Source organism: Aedes albopictus, chromosome 1 (genome assembly GCF_035046485.1).
Source record: "Aedes albopictus strain Foshan chromosome 1, AalbF5, whole genome shotgun sequence".
In the NCBI taxonomy this organism is placed as follows: domain Eukaryota; kingdom Metazoa; phylum Arthropoda; class Insecta; order Diptera; family Culicidae; genus Aedes; species Aedes albopictus.
The window spans coordinates 149,654,268-149,670,722 of record NC_085136.1 but is presented as its reverse complement, the minus strand read 5'-3'; the positions used below and the strand labels follow the sequence as shown (position 1 = coordinate 149,670,722).

Genomic DNA, 16,455 nt, shown 5'->3' with positions numbered 1-16,455 from the left:
GTGGAAGACATCATACTTCAACGAAGGGGTATTTAGGGAGGCGCTCTGCCGTGAGTGAAACTTAATCGGTTTAGACGACGACGAGCTGGTAGCGGTGCTCTCGCGTGCCTGCGATGTGACCGTGCCTAGGCGAGTCCACCCTAGGAATGAGAGGCCACTGGCTTTACTGTTGGACCGACGCGACTGTGAACCTGGGCCGCGCCTGCCTACAGGCTCGGCGACGGATGCAGCGAGCACGATCTGAGGAAGAGCGGAACGAACGGCGGGTGTTGTTCGTCGCTGCCAATGTCGAGCTGAAGACTGAGATAAGGGCAAGCAAAAAGGCCTGCTTTGAGGATCTCTGTCAGAGTACCAAAGCGAATCCGTGGGATGATGCCTGCAGGATCGTGATGACCAAGAAGAGAGGTGTAATGGCTCCTACAGAGCAATCTTCAGAGATGTTGGAGATGATCATCGAGGGGCTTTTTCCACGTCATGATCCTAGTGCTTTGCTTCCTTTCGTAGGACAGCTGGGTACTGGGTCACCGATGTGGAACTTGCGGGGATATCCGAGCAGGAATGAATAACTGACACATAACTGGAGAATACCAAAATCAGGTATCATATCAAGACAAGGTATTGATCGGTTATCAAGGTATTGAAAATAACTTATTTTGGTATTTTGCAGGTATTGATACAATAACTCAATCAGTTATTGGTTTGGTGTTGAGGACTGCTTGAGGTATTATTCAATTATGGAAAAATTGCTATTTGTATGGAAAAATCGCCAATTATTATTTAGTAATTGCCATACCTGATGTCATTATTCACGCGTTATGCACAGAATATACAGCAGTTATTATTTTAGATATTTTACCTCTTATGCAGGGCTACTTAATACCTCATTCAGGTTGTAGGTATTCGGTTTTCCATACCTGAGTTAGTTATTCTTCAGCTATTTTCTCCTGCTCGGGTAACAGTCCCTTAGCGTAGGTAAGGCCCCAGGTCCGGATGGACTAACCTAAATTTGAGCCGTTCATCACACGGTCGCGCATGCTGCTCGGCTTGTATTGTAGTCCGATATTAGCTTTTATTTACACATTTATATGCTTTGTTTTAAAAATGTAAAGTGTTTCCATTACCCAATTTGGTAGACTAAAGGACTTAATTGAGGCACATTAATCAGAATCATTTCGTGTCTTTCTTCGTATCAACAGGCTACCGACCAAGTTTAAACATCCAAATGTCCATAAGTTCAAGTTGACACGTGATTGATTGTTATTTGATCATAATTCTTGTAAAACTCATATCTAAACATGATCAAAGCTTCGATGGCTTAAAAGCCACGTTTCATTTTCCTCGTAATATCGAAGACAAAAGAGATGAACGGATCAATGAATAGCAGGATGACGTGACGATAACAGCCAAACAATTGGCCTAAGCTGCCAAGGCAAGAACAGCAACATCAACTAGTCAGTCATCACCGGCTCGCCCGTCAAGATACGTGATAGTATTTAAGAAGTCTGATGGTGAAACAAAGCAGCACCAAGAATCGGGATGGGCTAGCACGACGACGCGATGACGACGACGATTACTACGAACGGAAGGCTAAGTGAAAAGACTGAACGGCAGCTCCACAACGGCTTCTTTTCTCTTCGCTGCTGCTGGTGGTAATATTCACCTGTCAGCGTTGAGTTGAGGCGTCCGTATTACTTGTCCACAGTACATTCAAGATACAACCCGAAGACATGAAATTTCCCTATAAAGTTGAATTTTGTAGTAGGTTTCAAATTAGAAGTCGACATTTTAGAATTCCCATCATGAAAGGTATAAAGGCGTCAACGGACAACATTTCTAAAGGGCGTTCGTTAATGCTTTAGGATATAACTCCTTTTTTCAAAGTTGGCAATCAAATTTTATCTTTATAACATTACACTATCGGCAACCACTACTAGACAGAGAAAATATTCCACTTTCTGATACTGGTAATTTTTTTGTGAAACTTTTTTTAATTGGTTTTTATTGGTAAATTTAAAATACATGTCGGACTCGATTATCCGGAGTCGGGTTCTGCTGCTTCTCAAATATATATCCGGGAAACGGATTGCTCTATAAAGCTGAAATTTTGACATGTTGTTGAGCCAAATTTGATTAGTGATCAGTCAAAATTTCAGCTTTTTAGAGTATTTCGTTTCCGAGATATTATTTTGGGAAGCGCCAGAACCTGACTCCGGATAATCGAGTCCGACCTGTAATGCTAACTTTTCACAGTTTTGTGAAACGGAGAATAGTCCATTTTACGAGCCGATTTTTTGAATGAATTTTGACAGGAGGTAGCGTCCGATAACCCGTGAAAATCAATATCATCATCAACATTGTTGTCACTTCGTAAAATGGCTCATAGACTTTGGCCACTTTGGAGAAAAATGATAGAAAAAAGATTTTTCGAAAAATAACACATACTGACATATCAAGCAAGATAATCATGTAAATATGAAATAAGGACCCCAAATCTAAAGTCATTTTTGCAATTTTCTTATCTTTCAAGTAAATTATTAATTACATGATCACATTAATTGGTCAGCTTTCACATTTTATATTATTAGGTATAAAGAGACGAACCAGCCCCAGGCTGAAAGTCTCTATAATAAAGACAAAAAAAAAATATTAGGTATTTTATTTACAAAAAAAAATTCACAGCATGAGACCGAAAGTTATTCCTATCTAGTCGGGAGTATGCTAGCACCGACGTCATCATGGACAAGTAATTCAATCCTGAGTAAGTGTCAATATCGTGGTAAATATTTTGTTTTGTTTTGAATCGATACGGCTTCAGCTTAGAGGGCGGTGAAATGGGCAAAGAAAGGAGTATAGAGCATTCGAGGAAATTAGGGCAAGCAGCGGCTAGTCGATTTGGTTTTCATATGAATTGTGCTATGTGAATAATGCATTAGAGCTAGAATCATTAGAGAATCTTGAAATTTTATGAGACCATTTTAGGAACGATTGTATTATAAGCGTAGTAAAAAATGATAATATCCACGAAAAAAATTGAATAAGGGACCAAACTGTTTGATTTTAGAACCGCTCGCGAATGGCATGGCATATGAGCCAAAAAAAAAAAGCGAAAATAGGAGCTGACCTGCGAGCATAGGCAATCGCACACAAGACGCTGAAACGCTTCCGGGTGCCGTAGTGCTTACAGTCGTTTCACGATTCGTCTGGAGAAAGGATTCTGGCAACGTGGAACTGAGTCCGAAAGCAATTCTTCATGATCCTCCCAAAATTAATCACTTTTTATCAAAGTTCATTCAGAATCGGCTTTCCTTCACACGCTATCCGGATAGTGTAGCATCGACCAAACCGAGAAAAAAAGTGAACGCGAACGAAACGTGTCGAGCAGCTTAAAACACGTCTGCAAGCGGCAACGCCTACTACGGCTCTACTTGCCTGGAGCAGAACTGGTATCCTAACCATTATTCGCTATTTTTAAACTTCCATCAAATGGAATACTCCAGCCTGGAGTCTCCAGGTTTATTTTCTACTATAGACCTGTGTCTGGAGGAAGGCGGATTGTAGGTGTTTTTGATTCTCTCAAAGTCAACTGGAACTCACCTTGTGATTGATGGAGTCAGTTCAAAATTCACCCACGTCCACCTATCACATCAGTTCGGAATTCACCCATGCCCACCTATCATATCAACTACCCCAAAAATAAAATATGTTCATCATATGTTATTCTATGGAGATCCTCCAGAAATTTTATCTAAAAATTTGTCTAAGAACTTTATCCGTGGACCAATCCAGTTATTCTTTTTGAGGGTATCTCCAGGCAACATAATCTTATGCAGAGAATTACTCCAGAAACTCCTTCTGAGGATTTCTTCCGAATATTTATGTATCCAGAAATTCTATATTTGCTTTAGGAATGTTCTTGCTGAGGATTTCTTCGAAAACTCCTTCAGGGGAGTCGTCCAGTAATTTCATATGATGATACCCCCAAGAAGTCTTTCGGAGGTTTTTTTTTCAAAAAAAAAAAGTGGAGGTTACTCCAAAAATTTCCACTGTGGATTCTATTCTATTCTATTTCTATTCTAGTGCTTGCGCAGCCAGTATTGAAAAGCATCCTGGAAATATCACAATTTCTTCTGATATTTTCTTGTCAGCATTAATATTTGCATAATATCATAGATGTGATACAAATATTAAAATGGCCAGGCTTACTATGCACACTAATGGGTTGGAAGATAATTCAAAAACTTCGGGCAATCAGGTTATCCTTTTATGAATAACACACGGCGTGTGTATGGGAAAAGTTTATAACAAAAAAATGGGCATCGTCAAATTTTTCACTATTCAAAAATAGAGGCTTTCAGCTTTCATTTGCAGGGTCTCTCAAAAAAAAAACCACCGAGGGATCCCGAACAACTTTTTCAGAATACTGTTTTTCCCCATACAAAATGCACGGTTCCAAATTAATCCCTATTTCTACTTAACAAACATACCCAATTTTTGTATGAAAAAGTTCTCCCGATGGAATATTTCGATGTTGGGCTTGAATGAAAGCTGGTAGCGTCAACTTTCACGTAGCGTAAAAATTAGCAATGTCCATTTTTTTGTAATAAATTTGTTCTACCAGACACACCGTGAACATGATTGACAAACCTTTTTGAATTGAATGAAGGAAGAAACGGGGACAACCGTACCAACCGTTTCGTTTTAGGGGAATGGTGTTTGGACATAAAATCGTTGGGAGTGGTGCTGCTAAGAAGGTTAATGTCAAGTGGCCAGACACTATTAATGTATTTAGTATACTAAGTAATATATTAGTATACTAACGGTATTTTATAAAAAAATATATATCGAAGTAGGTATGTTAATGGGTTTTCAATATTTTGACATGTCATTTGATCAGTTATTATGAATAGAAGTGAGAGATGGTAAATAGATAAGTTGTAAAACTTGCTTCGTCTGTCGTTTGGTGTCATGATAGTGATGGAACCTATGGTGAGGGCGTGAATGATAAACGTAATCCTGCTTGGTCTGATAAGTTTACTTCAGCTGGTACTGGCGACGTGTTTTCAGTATTAATAAATAAATTTGTATGTAATATGTAGTATACAAGCGGTTGCCAATTTGAAGTGCGTCCTTTCTGTGAACGGGTTTACACAATGCGGTCAAATACATATTTGTAAATCACTCGTCTTGGGATACTATATGGGGAAATTATGTTCTGAAATCGACACCAATTGATCTCAACAACAAAAAGATAAAAAAAATCAGCAATAAAAAGGTCTGTTAACAACGAGCGATTTGATATTATTTCTTGATCATCGTTAAGTTTAACAATTTGGTTAAAGGACATTTACAGCTGCCATATATCTCGTAGGGGTCATGATCCAGATTTGACTTATGATCAATTCCAATTCGGATGTTTCTCGTGGCCGTGCTGTTACCTTGCCCAATCATCCATAGCGGTCCTTGCGTGCTGTTCCGAGAATCCCAAATATATTTTCAAATTGAGAATTTGTTTAGGAATTCCTCCTGAGGTTTCCTTCAGAAACTCCATCAGTGGATTACTCCATGAATGCCATCTGGGGATATCGTCAGAAAATTGCTGGGGATTCCTCATCTAGGAAACTCGATCTAGGGATTCATTGAGAAACTCCTGGAGGATTTCCGGAAGATACGCCTGGAGGATTACCAGACGGAACTTCAAGTTGTAGAAGAATCTTGTAGAGGATTTGCAGAACTCCTGAATTATTAAAAAAAAAAACAGAATGGTTGGAGGGTTCCCACAAGGTTACCCTGGAGGTTCACTGAAAGACCTCATGAGGAACTCCAAAATAAACTCATCGAGGAATCCTAACTCCTTCTGGGGGATTTTTAGAATGAAATTCTGCATCATTCACAGAAAGAACTCTTGGAATATTTTTAGAAAGAATTGCAGGAGGGTTCCCAGAAGAAACTTTTGATGGATCATCCATGGAAGTCCAGGATGACTCTGGACGGAATCCATAAGAGGAATCGAAGCCATGGATGAATTCTAGGAACTCCTGTAGGAATCCCAGAAAAAAAACCATTTGCATTTATTTTTGAAGCAATTGTTGGAAGAAATCTAGGTTGAAACCCTGAAGAATTTCCTGGCAGATTACCAGAAGAGACTGTTTTAAGAACTCCAGAATAGTGCTTTTGGAGGAATCTGAGAAGGAATATCTGAACGAGTGTCATCAAAACAAAATCAAGGAACCATTCCCTTCAATATTTCTGACAAATATGCATACCTAGTGTGCCTTCTGGAAGAATTTTTAAATAAGCGTCTTGGCGAATCTCAGAAGGAGCTACTAAAGGAATTCCATGAGGATCTCTCAGGTGAAACCAAAACAGTAGCCATAATGCCGAAACATGTGCAAGAAAATATTCAATCGCAATTGACGTTGAACAAGAGATAAGTATGAAGCGAGGATTTTACTAAGTTATTGGGAAAATTTTAAGAATACATAATAAAACTCAACTTCAGTTTGCAACAAAGAAACAATTGCGTATTATATACAGGGAATGGACAAAATGATAGGGACAGGCAAACTTTCACTTTTCAAAAAATGGTCAACTAGCTGTAAATACAGTAAAACCTCTATGAGTCGATATTGAAGGGACCATCGACTCAAGGAAATATCGAGTAGTGGAACAAAAATTCTTTGAGAAGTATTTTGGGGGACCATCATAGTAACCGAGAAATTATTTTTCAGTATGCAAAAAACTACCTCCATGAGTTGATATCGAGTCAAGGAACATCGACTCATGGAGGTTCGACTGTATTCTAAAAGTGCGTTTAAAATTTTCAAATTTTTACTGAAAGTTCTATCCATGGTTCAAATTTGGGAAAGATCGGGCTACTCTACAAGAAGTGATTCTGGTAAAAGGCATAATTAACCGACAACCAAATTTGAACTGTTGTACAGTATTGGTCCGATTTTATAACACCCCTTTTAAAAAATACTTTTAATTATTATTAAACTTTATTAAAGCAACTTTACCAAATAAGTTGGTATTCGTGTCCAAAAAATACTTTTTATGATTCTACAAAATCTATAAGCATTTTCAATATTTTCAACGTTGCAAAACGCGCTTTCAACATTCATCTTGAGGAAGAGGGGAAACACTTGCTTCCAAATGTAACAGCTTATTAATGAATAATGAAGGACTATCGTGTGGAGGGCGTGATAAAATCGGATCATTATTGTATCTCCGGATTCATCTAACCGAATGTAGTGTAATTTGAAGCGTTTATGACCCATATAATGAACTTGAAAAAAACTTATCATAAAATTCTCAATACGGAAGAAAATTATAGCAATAAGATTATTTTTCTAATAAAACGCCAAATTAATCAAAACTCCAACATCGCTTCCAAATTCAAGATGATAGTTATAGTTCAATTACACTAGTTTACAGCATTTTTGAACTCGGTAAGCTGATGATCATTTTTGGTGTAGAATCATGCTCTGAGTTCGTAAACGCGAAGGAAAAAAATTACAATAGAGCGGAAATTTTTTCGACTTTCCATACAAGGTTGATGATTTGAAATCGATTTTTGTTCTATTTTTAAGCAACGTCGCTCACTTCACACATCTCATTCTCCGTAATCAATGCTCCGATTGAGCTGAATTTTTTACTGTAACTCGCCTACATATGATATGTCAAATAAACGTCGAGAAATAATTTTTAAGTTATTTTTTTCTTATTGAAAAAAATACATTTCTTCAAAAAAATTAGGGAATTTTGCTAAAATTTAAGAAGACGTCCCCAAAACTCGCCAATATCTTGAATTTCATCAATCTGACGCAAAACCTGTATTCAGATGACCGAATGGTATTGTATTCAGCTTTTAATTTATGGAAAAAGATTTAAAATTGGTTGAACAAAACGCAATATATTTGAATTTTAGTAAATTACATATTTTGAAAAGTTGCAAAACTCGATATTGAGCTAAATCTCAAAAACTGTTCTACTTTAAATTTTTTGAAGGTCGGTTTCGAAATCAGCACTAAATTGTGCTTCAAAAATTTTGGTCGTTGACAGAAGTTCGCGACTTTCATTTTATTTTGTAAGCTTGTGTTATATACCTTCAAATTGACTTGAATATAGATATGTTTTGATAGGAAGTATCGAAATATCCGATAATAAATTGCAGAAAGTTATAGGATGTATGGTCGAAATAGACCAATTTACTCAAAATTCATAAAATAAATACAATCGCTTTAACTTTTTTTCTTACATATAAACAATTTTAAGTTAAGTCAAACGTTTTTTGAAACTTTTTATAAGTCATAAATGCTTAAAATTTCATCACGTTTTTTTCCAAAATTTTACAAAATTTCATTGCATTCGGTTCATTGAATCCGGAGATATAACAGCTCAAAGTTGACTATCGGATAATTAAGATTTTCACTAGAATATTTCTAGTAGAAGAGCCCAATATGTCCTAAAGTTGGACTATTGATAGGCAACTAGTAGACCAACTGACAGTAAAAATTGAGAATTTTGGATGCCCTTTTCCAAATGTTACAGCTAGTTGACCAGTTTTTGAAAAGTGAAAATTTTACCTGTCCCGATCATTGCGTCTATCCCCTGTATATATTTCCATTGAGCGCTTGAATCAGTGATCCAGCGTTTTTGCAATTGAGGGGCCTAGTTGCAAAGGGGTGCAACTGACATTTTTGTCGATTTTGAGCTGAGAATTTTTCAAATTTCAAACTCTTCGGAAGTTTTTTTTTTAATTTTTTTTTTGTAGATGATTAGAAAATTACAATGAATCGGAGAGAATTGGGTTGATTTTGAAACTCCATACACATTGTATATGGGATGAAAAATTGGTGAAAAACTTGGAGCTTCATACACTCAAAAGAATGATTTTGTCACTTACACCCCTTTGCATCCAACCCCCTCAAGAAAACTTTTAAAAAATAATGAAGAGATGCGTTACAGGATTGTTATGTTAAAGGATGAAATTTCGGAAATTTTACTAAAAATCGCTGTGTAGATACACTGTAACATTTGATGAAAATAAAAAAAAACTGGGGAAATTCTGGTGAAAAAATGTCTTAGTGAAGTTCCTGGCCAAACACATGTATTGTATTGCGATGGTTATGGTTAGATCAGTTCCAGCAGTCTGCAATATGTTTTGCTCACTCTTTGGGGACAAACCACCAGCCGAAAATCTTGATATGTTATGTATTAAGAGGAACCGTACGACATTGCAAGACCTACACTGATGGTTACTATCATCAATCACATTACATCACATCACCTTTACGTCTTCTCAAGCCTAGATGAGCTCTTATAAAATATGACGAAAAAAAAAACTTTGCTGATAAACATTGGCCAATTATTATGGGACGCAAATCAGGGTGCTTGCTAAGCGTGTCATGAGACCGCGCTGTGGACAGTCCCATAGACTATTGGAGATGCCCTAAGCTGGTACCTAGATCACCCTTATAGATTTGGAGTAAAAAAAAATATCATGATTATTACTGCAAAAATGAATAAATAAATCGAGTTTTGTTTTTTTTTCAAGGGTTTTCACGATCACTGCGCTGTAGAATATCTAATCAAACGAAACAAGTGATCTGTTTTACAATAGGGGTATTCACTAAACTGATTAAATAACTACGTAAGCCATGATTATCTGATTATTGAAATCATTAGGGGGATTCACTTAACAGCGTAAGCTGATTAAACTGATTTAACGTCGCGATCACCAAGGCAATTTTTGATTATTTTATTCGCAAAATTATGAAACATTTCAATTAAGCAGAAAATCATGGCTTACGCAGCAATTTAATCTGCTTAGTGAGTACTCCTATTGAAATGTTTTATGAAATTGTGAATGAAATAATCAAAGATTGTCATGGTGATTTTGACGTTAATCAGTTTAACCCGTTAACGCCCAAGGTGTCTCACAATTTAAATCTTCAAATAAATTTGTTATCAAAGGTCAAGTTCCAATAAAATAAGCATGATTTGATGAAAAAAATAGAAGTCTATGGTGTATTTCCAAAAAAATTCTTCATTGTAGGTCCTCAATATCTGATAATTTACTTGAGTTCTACTTCAGCACAACTTCTACGCTATCGTTATATTCTGATCCGTATAGATAAAATGCAGCTCTAAACAAGTGAGAGAGATGATAACCACTCAAAAAGAATAGAAAAAGGACTTATAAATTGGGGCAGAAATATAACCCGATAAACGCCTAAAAGTATGCAATGCATGGTTCTTGTAATAACATGTAGTTTCGACTGCAGTGTTCAACATTTCTCATTTTTTTTTAACAAATCAAATAAAGAGAGCTCACTATGTGTGGCATAAGCAAACGTTAAAATACTTTAGAAGTTAGATTTTACACAGATATTTATTTCTAATAAAGTAATTGAGTTTTTCCTTCAGCACCCCACAAACTCTCTTTACGTACTCACCATACGTAAACTTTTCAGAAGTTTTGTATATTTAAAAAAGAAAATCGTGTTAAGTAATGTTTCAACCAATTTGTCTCCTTTGACAGATACGTATTTCGACCTCAACTACATGGTCGTCTTCGGTGTCTCGTATTTACAGGTATTCTACTAACATGCCCAGGTTCATCATCATTCCATGTTTTAATATAAAATCTCAACCAGATATACTCTACACGGCTTCTCCACTTATGTTTGTACTACTCCATGATTGTTTATTCGTGAACAATATGTGAATTTTATGGTGTTATTCTGGGCACTATCAAAGTTACATCGAAAAGATAATTTGAAATCCCCGAATGAATCCGGGAGGATATACAGAAGGAATTCTAGTGTAGAATTAGCTTAAGTTAAAATACACATAAATACAAACAAAAAAAAAAAAAAGAAGGAATTCTGAGAGTCATATCTGGTAGAGTTCTGAGGGAATCTCAACTGAAAGCTTGGTAGGAATCCCTGAAATAATCACAGAAGAAACCACGGGAGGAATTGCTGTATAAATCCCGAGCAAGGATCCCGGCTCATAGAAAGAATTCCATTAGGATTCTCTGAATATGTTTCGACTTCTGTCGAAAGTATACTAAAATGAATCTGTGAAGTAATTCCAGAACAAATCCGTGAAAGAATGCTGGGTAAAATTTCTGAAAGAATCTTTTCGGGATTTTCGAAAGCAATTCTGGCACAAATCCCTGAAGTTATTCCTGAAGGAATCCCGTTAAGAATACCTAATGTATTCCTTAGAGAGATCACGACAGGAATGCCGGCCAGAAGCTGAGCAGACATTCCTGCAAGAACCATAAGAAGATGTCTCTATGATCTAGGGTTGCCGGAAAACAATCTCGGAAGAAATATATATATTTTCATTTTTTTTCGGGAAAGATCCCTTAAGAAATAACAACAGGAATCATGGAAGGAATCTTTGAAGGAATTCCAGCACAAATCCCTGAAAGGATGCAGAAAAGAATAGCTAACAGAATCCTTTCAGGATTTTCCAAGACAACGCCTGCAAAAATCCCTGAAGAGAACTCCGGAGCAATCCATACAGCAATCTCGGATGCAATATCTGAAGGAATCTCGGGAATAAACCTGAGAAGATTCTCGAAAGGAATGCCTGAAGAAATCCTGGAAAGAATTCCTGAAGGTATCTCAAAAAAGAACCTCAGCTCATCTAATCTCATCTCAATTCTTCACTCTATTCTCTAGCCTCTACGTTACTGTCTTCTTTGCCCTCTATTTCAACCCTCTATCCTACGCTCTATCATAACAAGGGTTGAACCATCTGCCCTACCCTCTAAACTAACCTCTACTATAACCACTGCCATATCCTTTATCGTACCCTCTAGTCTATATTATGCTTAATCGTACCGTCTACCCTACTCTCTACCCTAACATTTTTCCTACCCTCAAACCTACTCTCTATTCTACCCTTCTGCCTACCGTCTACCCTACCCTCTACCCTAACCTTCTACTCCACTCCCTCTACTCTATCATTCACCCAAACCCTCTACCCGACCGTCTGCTCCACCTTTTATCTCACCCACTACCCTACCATCTACCCTTTAGATACGCATATTGCATGGTATTATAGCTCAAACTACCATACCGTGGCCACTAACTTGGGTATGGTCCGCCATCTTGGGTATCAGAATAGCGTCAGATATTTATTTTTGAGTTCTACTCATGAAGCCCGATCGATAGATACCCATATTGCATGGTTTCATAGCTCAAACTCTCTTTCTGTGGCCGCCATCTTGGATATGGGCCGCCATCTTGGATTTCTAAACAGAATCAAATATCGTTTTTTGACTTCTACACATGAAGCCCGATCGATAGATACCCATATTGCATAGTATCAGAGCTAAAACTACCATTCCGTGGCCTCCGTCTTGGATATGGTCCGCCATCCTGAATTTCAAAATGGCGTAAAATATCGATTTTTACTTCTACTCATCATACCCGATCGATAGATACCCATATTGCATGGTGTCATAGCTCAAACTACCATTCTTTGGGCGCCATCTTGGATATGGTCTGCCATCTTGGATTTCAAAATAGCGTTAAATATCGATTTTTTACTTCTACTACCCATATTGCAAGGTATCATAGCTCAAACTACCATTCTGTGGCCGCCATCTTGGATATGGTCCGCCATCTTGGATTTCAAAACGGCGTAAAATATCGATTTTTGACTTCTACTCATCAAGCCCGATCGATAGATACCCATATTGCATGGTATTATAGATCAAACTGCCATTTCATGGCCGCCATATTGGATATGGTCCACCATCTTTGATTTCAAAATGGCGTCGGATATTCATTCTAGTTCTACTACAAGTTCTACTTGTAAAGCCCGATCGATAGATACCCGTATTGCATAGTATCCGAAGCAGCATTGTCGTTAAAAAGCATATATTCTGGAGTTTTGACCGCCATTTTGGAACCTAAGCCGCCATCTTGAATTTAAATATCCTTGGTACCACCTCCACATCCTAAGGAATGTGTGATTAACAACTCTGCCGAAGAAATGAACTGTAAATTATCAACCATTGTCAAGATTCCCGAGAATTTTTTTTTTTTGCATTGAAAATGATGCTCACAGATCGTGACAATATGCATTCTTTGCAGCATCGTTTACGCCACCTATTGAACCAGTCACATACTATATTGTCCACTATGAGCAAGGTATGGGTGTGGGGAACATCTTCTCTGAATAAAGTATTCTAAAATTTTGCATAATTCTGGAGATATTCACATCCAAAGGACTGTCCTATTTATAGGACGCTGGGCGTTCGGGGCATCTGTCCTATAAATAGGACGCTGGGCGGATATGGGTTAATTTTTTCGATGACGATAATATTGATCCTACATATTAAAAATGAAAAGATTCAAATATTCATCTCTGAAACCCCCATCATAACATTTGAGTGCACACCATTACACACGTGAACCCTACCGGATCAATGAATAATAACAACGGTAGTTAAAGGCATCCATTAACCACCGCTAGAGCAATTATTTCAGAACAAAAATTATCATCCACTTCACGGCTAGCTAGATACCTGTGACAAATCGGGATCGTTGCTTATGTGTTCCTCCAGCGTCATCGCAATCGGCGTTCTAGATGCAACCATCGGAGTCATCATCGTCATTAGCACCATCAACAGCAACGCAACCGCTGTAGTGGTGGAGCCGATCTTGTCTCCACCACCGCCGCTACCACTAAACCACTTGGAGCTGATCTTCATGTTCACTCTCGCACGGAACTCCTTCACCACCACAACCAAGTCGGCAACACTGCAGCTCACCTGTACGATCAAATGATCGCTTGCACCAGATCACACAAACCACTTCACTTCTTGACTTCTAGCTGCTTTGTATCCTCTGATAGATAGGCGTTGCTTATATCTATAGCCACAAATCTTCCGCAGAATATTCTGTAATCCAAACTAGTTGTGAATCACCGTTGCAGCTCTTTTTTTCACACAAACAGTGCGTTGCACCAATTCGTTGAAACCCCCGCACGACTGACAAACGAAAAATGCAATTATTCAATCAACTTCCTCCAATCGAAGAACGAAATGCACGAAGAACACAACGGACGACCGCCTTCACACAACATCGATACACTGAGGAACAACAAAAACTTCCCCGTCTCAGGACAGGCCTCTCGTTACACTCCACTGATCACTTCCAGTGCTATTGTTGTATCGAAGCCCCAGTACCGAATCAACAAACTGCCATCGACCGGCTTTCTCTCTGTGTTTTTTTTTATTTTCCCCCAAACAACTGAATACTGAATGGTATGCTTTGGTTCGGTGGATTTCCTGTTCACAGTGGAAAAAACACCAGCGAAAATGGGGACGAATTGAACAGTATCCAAAACTGCTATCTCCGTGGAAACATGCAAACAACCGGCCAAAGAACCTACACAGCCACTGATACTAGGGCTCAACTCTAACCAACGTTCTTAACCGAACGAGCGACGTCCAAAGACTGAAAGTCCGCTGTATCGATAGGGAACCTTCTGCCTGTTGGATATAATGCAGCAGTAGAACCCCAGCATGGCAAAGAAGTGTTGCCGGGTGGAGAGAAGTGTGAGCATTGAGAGAATGTGGTGGGACCTCGCATGATGGCGGAGTTCAACCCTGCGCTCAATGTGGTTTTATGGCACGAGAGACGGGAGAGAAATTTGAATGAAGCACTGAGAAACGAGAGAATCATGAATGAAAAGGAAAGCGCGGCTTCAGGAGGCGCTATAAAACGAGAGTTGAGAGAAAGAGAGTAACAGCAACCGCATGCTGAGTTTGTTTGTAAACAAAAATTTGGCGTGGAAGGGATTTGCTTTCGATTTGGCCAAACGTGCACGCTGCGTTTGCTTGCAGAAGCAGTGAAAGCACAGGTGTTTTTCATGGCGAGACCACACGCTGATTTGTAGGTTCATTGAAGCTTGCTGGCATGAAAAGATCAAATTGGTTTCCATTTATTTTTAGCTGTTTTCTTTTCAATTAAATGAAGAATGGAAGTTAGGAGCATGATAACACTCCGGGTGGAAGGACTCTTCGTTATTTGGTGATGCAATATTTGTTCTGCGAAATTAAAGAATGGTGAATGGAATGCGGAAATGGATCATCAGGGGATGGAGTAGAAATGTAAGTATTAGCTTTAACGAACTGATTTTTTTTAAATGAGGGGTTTTATTCTAAACCTTTTCAACACAAACTCATAAATCAGAAAGAGATAGCTTTCTGAAACATACTTATCATAGCTTTTTTTAACAGAATTTTATTGCATATTGTAGAATGCAAACCGTTAGAGCGAGCAGCATTTTAAAAGGAAAATGATCGAGAATCTTGACATGCTTATCTACAGGATTATTATCAGAACTGTCAACTGAACAAGTACCACATAGGCGTTGAGGAGAAAGAACCCATTGTGAAGTACAGTCAGGTTTTTTTTTACGCGGGGGATACGTACCGCGTAAAAATAAAACTCAGTTCAAAATTCAAAAAACCGCGTAAAAAAAGTCTCACCATTTCTCGACGAATCATGCAAAAATAAGACGATGAATTTTTTTTTGTATGGAGTTTTCATTTACGCGGCCGCGTAAATGAAAACCGCGTAAAAAAAGACCTGACTGTATTCCAGAAGCGGGACGGATTCCTGGTGGCAGAACAATTATTCGGAAAAAGGTCGTTGTTTGTCATATTCAAAAGATTGCAATCCACCACACTTCAGAACTGAAGATTTGAAGTGATGGAGCAAGGTGTGAACAGTCTACCAACAGTTTAAGGTAAATATGAACAGTCAGACTTTCCGACGAATAGCATCTGATCGAATCACACTTGAAGGGAATCCGAAAAAATATCGCCTCGAAGGAGGGAGTTGCCTTAGCGGTGGATGAAAACCTAGTGAGTAGGCAATAACGTCTTGTCCCAGAGGAGGATCACATATTTGACAAGGAATGAACTAAAGATCAAACATCTGTTTGACACTAATGAAAATTCGATCGAGTTCAACAAGATGTTTGAGCATTGGTTTCTTTTTTGAGAAATATTTTATCCTGTGTACTGGGATCTTATCTGAATTAATTTTCCAAGGAATGTAAAGAAGGAGCACTAAATGAATTTGATGTCAAATAAAACCACATTATTTGTTAAATAAAAGGAGCTGTGGTAGTTTTTTTTTTATAAAACTGAGTAGGCCATACTTATCTGGAGGATTATTATCAGAGTTGTCAACTGAGCAAGTACCACATCATCGATATATGTCTTGAAGGTTTTTTTTTTCATTGGGTTTGAAAACTTTGAACATTTTGGATCTAGGATTGTTTAGGAAAATTCCCACGAACATTATCTTGTTTCAGAAATCTCTCAGACGATTTTTTTTTCTGAAAATTACTTTCGGAATTCCTCTATCATTTTTTTTATAGATCCCTTCGGCAAATCTTTAAGGAATTCATTTG

The 16,455-nt window shown here is 38.0% G+C and overlaps 1 protein-coding gene and 1 long non-coding RNA gene across 7 annotated transcripts in view; one reads left to right on the top strand and one right to left on the bottom strand.

Moving 5' to 3' along the window:
• LOC109425028 (fasciclin-1) overlaps positions 1-14,476 on the bottom strand; it is a 622,197-nt gene extending 607,721 nt beyond the window's left edge. For 2 of the 5 annotated variants that reach the window (XM_062845587.1, XM_029861781.2), the window contains exon 1: positions 13,553-14,475. In XM_062845587.1, coding sequence (XP_062701571.1) covers positions 13,553-13,738 — 186 coding nt within the window. In that variant the 5' untranslated portion in view covers positions 13,739-14,475. Of the gene's footprint in view, positions 1-13,552 lie in introns of all 5 variants that reach the window. The other 3 variants (XM_029861778.2, XM_029861783.2, XM_062845589.1) reach the window with 3 other exon arrangements.
• A 148-nt stretch (positions 14,477-14,624) lies between these two features.
• LOC134285212 (uncharacterized) lies at positions 14,625-16,132 on the top strand. 2 transcript variants are annotated; one of them, XR_009996217.1, is made up of 3 exons: positions 14,625-15,142; positions 15,292-15,783; positions 15,842-16,132. It is a non-coding gene; the product is annotated as an uncharacterized LOC134285212 (long non-coding RNA). The 2 variants fall into 2 exon arrangements; XR_009996218.1 differs by having other exon boundaries at positions 15,272-15,783.
• Positions 16,133-16,455: the final 323 nt, after the last annotated feature.